Genomic DNA, 7,664 nt, shown 5'->3' on the forward strand with positions numbered 1-7,664 from the left:
TTTTCTGGGAAGACGCAGTGACCTGTGGGGGCGGGGGTGTGTGTGAAACCTAAGAAACCTTCAGAGTTCATAGACAGCCAGAGGATGTAGGTAGCCCAGGGAGAAAAGAAAAAGCAAAAAAAAAAAAATTGTTTCTAATTCTTTGCTAGAACTAAGCTGGGGAAGATACGAGATGGAAGGAAAGGATTTTTCAAATGTGAGTTCAAGGCCAACCTGGACTGTAGAGGAATCCAAAACTAACCTGAATAGTAGTGTTCAGGGCTAGCTAGAGAGTGTCCGAGACCAGACGGAACTAAAGGGCGGGGAGCGGGAGTTGTGAGACAAACCAGGGCAACTTAGCAAGCCTGTTTCAAAGTATGAAGCAGGCTCCAAGGACTACGAATTTGGTAGTGTGCTTGCCTTGCATGCACAAAACTCAAATATTTTATCCCAAATACCTCCCAAGGCTGGGAGTGGTGGCGGCAGAAGGATCCTAAGTTTTGAGGCCTTGGGATGCATGAGAGCTTTTCTGTAAAAAATAGTAGGGGTTTGTTTTGTCTCTGTAAAAAGAGGGTCAGGCACATAGATCAGTGGTAGCATGCTTGCCCAACATTGCAAAGGTCCTTGGAGCCATCCCCCACACCACTGCTATAGCACTCCATTCTGTGTGGTCAGGTGGGGGTCAGAGGATTTAGTTCCAGCCTCAGACTGAGCCCCAGGGGCAAGTAGAGTGGTTCATTTCCACTAGCTTCATGTCCTTCCTTGGTGGCCTAGATTACCTGTCAGGAAGACCTTTAACCTCTTCTGAGTGTCCTCAGATCAAGGCACCTTTAGGGTAGGGTGGGTATCGCTTGACTTGCCTTCTAGTCCAGGTAAACAAGCTCGATCTCCTCAGGGCGTTTGTAGATGAGTGCTCCACCTTAGAAAGCAGACTCTATGTTACACCTTGGGAAGCTGTCCTTTCTAGCTTTCAGACTCACCCCTTTCGAAAGTAGCTGGAGATTTCACCCTCCTAGATCCGTCCAGAATCCGAGAAGATAGTGGGACAAGCAGAGGAGGCAGCAGTATGAAGGCCTGAGTGCTGTGCCCAGCACCCACAACAAAGGCCAGGTTGGGGTGCCAGCTGTAATCCCAGTGCTCACAGAGACAGGAGGATTCCCAAGGCTCACTGGCTGATGAGTATGGCCAAGTTTGTAAGACAAGATGGATAGCTGAGGTTGCCTTCTGGCCTCTACCCTGTGAACATGTACAGTGTTTATTTGGGCACATAACATATAAGTGCTTGTGAGATGAGGTGCAAGAGTTAGAGGCCAAGGTAAGTGCACTACCTGCTGAATGTCAACTCACTCTCTGTTTTTTTTGTTTGTTTTATTTATTTATCTTTTTATGAACACTACATCTCTATTGGAATGGACAAGAAGCTCCCTCCCTACACTGGTGTCACCTACAGAACATAAAGGGTGTGAGGGGTTGGCTGGGGTGATGTTCAGCCTGCTGGTGAGGCACTGAGCAGCCTTGGTAGCACCAAGCTCTCTTTCTCAAGACTGGAAGCTGAGGGTTGGCTTCTGAGTGCTGTTGTCATTGTCCCCTTAGGGGTTGCAGATCCTGGTCTGTGCTGGTCTCCACTCACTCCTGTATATCGGTCAGGTCAGGGGGCGAGTCTGCAGTGCTGTCCTCCTGGCTGCTTGTCACTCAGCTGGTGACCAGCTTGTGCTTGGTTTTTTAAAGGGGAGGTGGTATAGAGGAGCAGCTGTGTGTGTGTGGGGGGGGCAGTTTGCTGAGGTGGCCTGGGAGGGACAGCTCTGTCACTTAGCCCCAAGGAATAAAATGAAATACTTTCCTACAGCTTATCTGGAGGTGTTTGAAAGCTGACTAACCCCAGAGGAAAGAGGGGTCGGAGCTGCTTGTGGGCTTGTCTCTGGTCCCCTACTGGAGCACCACAGGAAGCCCTTGAGGATCTGGAAGAGTTGCCTGAGCTTGGAGTTCTGAGGGCATTGTTGCTGCTTTTTCTCTGGGGACAGTCAACTTTCAAACATCCCCAGGGTGAGAGGCATGCTGCTGGAAGGTGTCTCATTTCACTCCTTGGGGGCACTGTTGACAGGGCTGTGTGAGAGAGGCCCTTGCTGAGTTGGCCACTGCTGAACAAATGACATTCTTGAGTATGAACTAGGACTTCTACAGGGTCCTTCCACTACTAACTCCCAGGAGGGGATAGCAAGGTACAAGCCCTACCCCCTGTATCCCTCCCCTTCCTTAGTCACTGGGTTAAGCCAAGGAAGCTGGAGTCTCTTCCTTCAGGAACAAAAGAGGTGAAGGAGTCTGAAGCTCTGAGCAGTTGCCTCCAGGACTCAAGGAGTCCTCAGAATAGTCTTGCAGCAGTGCTGGCTGCTATCATTAAGGGCCAAGAGTGCTCACTGAGAAAGCGCCCGTACAGTACAGGCATGAGGACCTGAGGTTCAAATTCCTAGGATCCCTATAGAAAGCTGGGCTTAGCTACATGTGGCTATGACCCCAGGACCTTGCTGGCTACCAGCCTTGTCGCATATTCAAGGAGAAAATGTTTGTCAGGGGACTCTGGAAAAGAAAATGAGAAAGACAAAGTAGAGCTGCATTATCCTAGAAAATCCACTAGGTGATAATGCCAGGGCCCTGCTGTGCCAGTCCCCCTGCCGTGAGCAGAACAGCTGTTTGTAGGGTTAAGGTGTCAGGTAGTAGCAGCCAGCTGAGTCTGGATGCCCTGAGAACCAGCCTGGGCACTGTACCAGGTGTTCTTTATGGTTGGCTTGGAGCTGGGCACTCCCTGTGTTGAACAGACTGTTCAAACTGCAGGCTTAGGTTTGCTTCCTGTCTCTGCTTCAAGTTATGGGGCTGCCTTGCTACCTGTGGTTTTATTGGTCGGCCTTTCTTCTGCTGTCCCTTCAGGCCATTGAAGACGAAGGTGGGAATCCTGATGAAATTGAAGTCACCTCAGAAGGCAACAAGAAGATGCCTAAGAGGCCCAGCAAAGGTAAGGAGTCCCTAAGCCACTGTGTCAATGCCATAGGTACCTGTGGGTGCAGAGCCTGCTGTCCCTTCTGTCACACAGGATCAGAGCATATAGTGGGGATGGATTTGGTTATGGTCTTCAGCTTCACATAGCTTCTCTTTACCTCGTCTGCCAGAAAGTAAGGCCCCCTGTACTACCAGAGCACCACAGACGCAGGCTACTTAAAACTGTGCAGCAGGCCTCCCCATCTGACAGCCCCCACTCAGCCACCTTTGCCCCACCTCTGTTCACAACTGCTGTCTCCAGCCAGTGGGCACTGACTGACTTGCCATCTTCCTGAAACTCGAGTTCTACTAACTTGACAGAATCAAAAGGGTTGAGGCTATTGGGGATGGTGTCTTGGTCATTGTGAGGTTGAGCTGTTAGCTGTGGGGTGGTAGCCATGCTCTCCTCGTGGACCTTTGCTGAAGGGAGGTCCACTGCCTTGTGTAGCCTACTGCACTGCTTTGGCCCACTGGTGGGAATGATTAAGGCAGCCCTGCTTGGGAGTGCCCCAGGGTTGGGTCTTCTATTCTTCTTGCTTTCTGCCTTCTTAGTGAAAACAAATGTTTGTTCTGATGTTTTACTAGATGCATGAGTTTAAGTGCAAAGTTGACATTTCTTCCTAGTGGGAGCTGGCACAGTAGGGTGCACCTACCTTTTTGTGTGTTTTGTCACTAGGAAATAGATACATGCAGATGCACTTCCATGTGTGAGCTTTCCTTAAAACCTGAAAATAAAAAAAGACATTGGTATGGAGCATGGTAATGCAAAAGCAAGAGGATCTCTCTGAGTTCAGGGTCAGCCAGGTATACACAGCAGGTTTCAGACCTGAACTCCATAGTGAGACCCTCTCTCAAAACAAAGACAACAACTGGTCATGGCCTGGGGCAGTTGCACAGTACATGCTGCTGCATGAGTCTCAGTGCCCACTCACAAGCCAGCTATGGCTGCATGGATCTGTCACCCTTGGGATTGGGGGTGGAGACAGAGTGAGCCACCCTAGCTTCAGAGTAAGTGGGAGACTGTCTTAAGGGAGTAGCTGGAAAGTGATCGAGGACACCTGCTGTCCTGCCCCTCGTGCATGGACACCACACACATGTGTGCTCTACACAATGTGGTCTTGTTCTGCAAAATCCTTAGCGTTTCTATATCCCTCAGACTGTCTCTCCTCATCTGGCTTCGTGGCACAATGAACAGCACTTGCCTAGCATTTCCAAGGCTCTGGGGCTTGGCTCCAACACTACACCAAAACAAAAGGTTCACTGAAGGTACAGTTAGGGGGGTGTCACAAATTTGAGGCCATAAACAACACTGTCTCAAAAAACAAAACCATCAAGGGGCTGAGAACTGGCTCAATCTTTAAGAACACATGTGCTCTTACAGTGGACCTGACTTTGGTGTCCAGCACTCATATCATGTGGCCTACAGCTACCTGTAAGCCCAGGGCCTGGGACCTAATGCCTAATCTGGCTCAGTGAGCGTTAGTGCACCTGTGGCAGAAATATAAGCATAAGTAGAAAAGAAAAGCTTATAGAAAACTTTACCCGATGCTATGGATGAATTAACTGAGCCCTGTTTGTCTTTGAGACAGGGTTTGACTACATACATAATTCTTACTGTCCTAGAACTCAATATGTAGACCAGGCTGACCTCGAACTCAGAGATCTGCCTGCCTCCTGAGTGCTGGGATTACAGGTGTGCACCACCACTATCTGGCTAAGACTTTATTTTTTAATTATGTGTATATTGGGGGGAGTGTGTGCACATCTACTCAGTGCCTACGGAGGCCAGAAGATGGCATTAGATCTTTCCCCGGGATGTTGGTACCAGGAACTGAACGCGAGTTCACTGCAGGAGCAGTGTGAGCTCTTAACCACTGAGTCAGTGCTCCAGCACACCATGTTCTTTTATATACATAGTTTATATTTTGTGGAGGTCGGAAGACAACTTGCAGGACTGTTATCTCCTTCCATCATGTGGGTTCTGAGAGACACCATGGTCGTGACAATTTTTAAAAAGGAAAGCATTTAATTGGGGGCTAGCTTAGCATTTCAGAGGCTTAGTTCATGATCATCATGGCAGAGTAGGCAGGCACAGGAGCAGTAGCTGGAGCGCTACACTGGGCGCGCTGTGAGTCCTTGAATCTCCTCCAAGGCCCCACCTCCTTAATCCTTCAAACAGTTCCCCTGACTGGGGACCAAGCTTTAAAGATAGATGAGCCGGTGGGGTCTGTTCTTATTCAAACAGCAGCTGCTGCTATCTTACCAGTCCTGAGCCTCATTCTGTTTCAGCAGACTGACAACTTTCTGTTGTCCAGAGGTAGGGGCACACTTGTTGAAAGTTCACAGTTTCCATTCTGGCTGTAGCTGTAGTCTGGTCTTGAACCTCTGGGCGCTTGTACTCTTTCTGCCTCAGCCTCCCAGCTAGGTAGGATGGCAGGTACTTACTGTCAACATCTGGCAAATGAATATATATTTTTTGCAAACTCACTAAAGAGAGACTTTGGAACTTCAAAGTAGATTCTAACCTGGGTCCTGCTGTAGCCCAGGCTGTCTTTCACCTAGTGATGTGCTGGGGTGAAGTCCTAGTCTGCTGGCCTCTGATTCTTTGGCCTGTGAGCTCTGGCCACCTGTGTACTTCATTCTTTCCCACCCTTGCCTGCCTTTGGTGGTTGTTTCTGGTGAGTTGTGAGGGTATGGGTTGTCTACAGTTGGCCCAAGCTGCAATGGCTGTGTTTGTGGGCTGTGTTGTGTGTATGTGCTGGCTGCTCTGGCCTTGCTGTCAGGCATTGCACTGACATAGGAGTTATGGTCTGAACTAGGAAGGCCCCAGGCTTGAAAGTGGGTGATGCAGATGGTTTAATGTATGTGGCTTAATTCTGCATATCATGTGAGGGTGTGAGAGGGGGGAAAACAAAGCATTTTAGAAAGATCTCACCTCCTTGTCACCCACAAGAATACAGGGTGCTGACCTCCCCCTGGAGCTGTTGGCCTTGCTCGTTCTAGAATCTTACTAATGTAGCGCTGGAGCCACAGACTCTGAGGGCTGCTCTGCAGTTTGGTAGTATATTACGTTTGTGTGACTGTGGCCCAGCAGAGGACAAGGTCTGTTCTTTTCTTCCTCCCTGAGTTCTTTGCCACACAGGTTCTATAAGTGGCACTGAGTTCTCAAGTACCCTGCTGTTGGGTTTTGATCAAGATTTTTGGCAAGAAGTGTTACCTTGCTTCATGAATTAAACTCAGTGGTTTGAGATTCTAGAAAGGTCTGTCTCAGGTTATCTCAGTGCTTCTCCACGGTAGGCTTTGCAGAATCTTAAAATGTCGGGGTGAACCCCTCTGTGGCTGAATGTGGGCAAGATTGTACTAGCCTTTAATCCCAGCATTTGGATCTCAGTGGATCCTGCTCTATTGAGAGCAGCCAGGACTGTATAGAGAGGCTCTGTCTCAGATGGGAGTGGTGGGGGAACATGATTGGGGACAAAAAGCCAAATGTCCTGGGCATGGCCTCATCTTGACCTCTGTTTTGAGGGTTGTGTTTAGGATTAGTTTCATACTTAGAAACAAATATCAAGAATCAGTGTGGCTTCTCCAGTGGTCTGAATGAGAATGTCCCCACAGGTTCAGGCATTTGAGTACTTAGCCCCTAGTTGCTGCTACTATTTGGGGAGGTTGAGGAGGAATGGCCTTGCTAGAAGCAGTTTGTTACTGCAGAGAGCTTTGAGATTTGAGTCTATCTTATCTGTCCATTTGTCTGTAGTCATTACCACCATCCACCCACCCACCAGCTCAGCTACCTGCCTCTTCCTCATGTCTACTGTACCTGCTCTACCACTATGTTTCCCTGATGAGATGGCCCCTCTGCAGCCACAACCAGCTCTTCCTTCATCAGCATTTGGTCACAATGCTTTACCATATTGGAAACGTAGCCAAGAGCTGTTTCCATGTTTTAGGTTTATTTATTTGAGATGCATGTTATATATAGTTTTGGCTGGCCTGGAACACATTGTGTAGGCTACTGGCCTTTCTAGAGAGCTAGACACTCTGGCTTCACCCATCCACACATTTCATACATAATACAAAACTTCATAAAGAAGTTAAGGAATTCTGCAGCCCCACAGAACTGTAATGGAGATTAGGCCAGGTACCAGAGCTAAGAACAGTCCATACTGCTCCATAGTGGGAAGGAAAAAAACAGTGCTCACTCTTTGGAGGGAAGAGCTGCAATAACAAAATGCCCCTTGGACAGGCTGTCAGAGCTGGTGAGTGAGCATCCATTACAGGATGGAGTGAAAGAACGGGTGTACAAGATTCTAGAGTCTGGTGGTCATGAGCAGTGCAGTGAGGTTCCAGCTAGGTTTGCTGGCTCGTTCCCATGACCAACACTTGGGAAGCAGAGGCAGAAGGATCACTGCGAGCTTAAGGTAGGTAACTGGGCCAACATACAACCTTACTTCAGTTCTGAGGGTAGACCAGTTTTTCAGACACAACCTCAAGTGTTGAACCCATGCTCAATCGCACAGAATGAGACAGGCATGGTGAACTCTTCTGTTGCATTCTGGGATTTGAACCTGTGTGCAAAGAAAAGTAGTCCATGCTCTTAACCATTGAGACAACTTTTCAATCTCTATTACATGTACTTTACTTTTTTTTTTTTTTTT

General features: G+C 48.5%; 1 protein-coding gene across 1 annotated transcript in view; it reads left to right on the forward strand.

Annotated features, from left to right (window-relative positions):
- Safb (scaffold attachment factor B) overlaps positions 1-7,664 on the forward strand; it is a 21,230-nt gene that overhangs the window by 868 nt on the left and 12,698 nt on the right. The window contains exon 2 of the mRNA XM_031347053.1: positions 2,902-2,986. Within this exon, the coding sequence (XP_031202913.1) occupies positions 2,902-2,986 (85 nt within the window). The remainder of the gene's footprint in view (positions 1-2,901; positions 2,987-7,664) is intronic.

The sequence above is a fragment of the Mastomys coucha genome, unplaced genomic scaffold, assembly GCF_008632895.1.
Source record: "Mastomys coucha isolate ucsf_1 unplaced genomic scaffold, UCSF_Mcou_1 pScaffold3, whole genome shotgun sequence".
Taxonomy (NCBI): domain Eukaryota; kingdom Metazoa; phylum Chordata; class Mammalia; order Rodentia; family Muridae; genus Mastomys; species Mastomys coucha.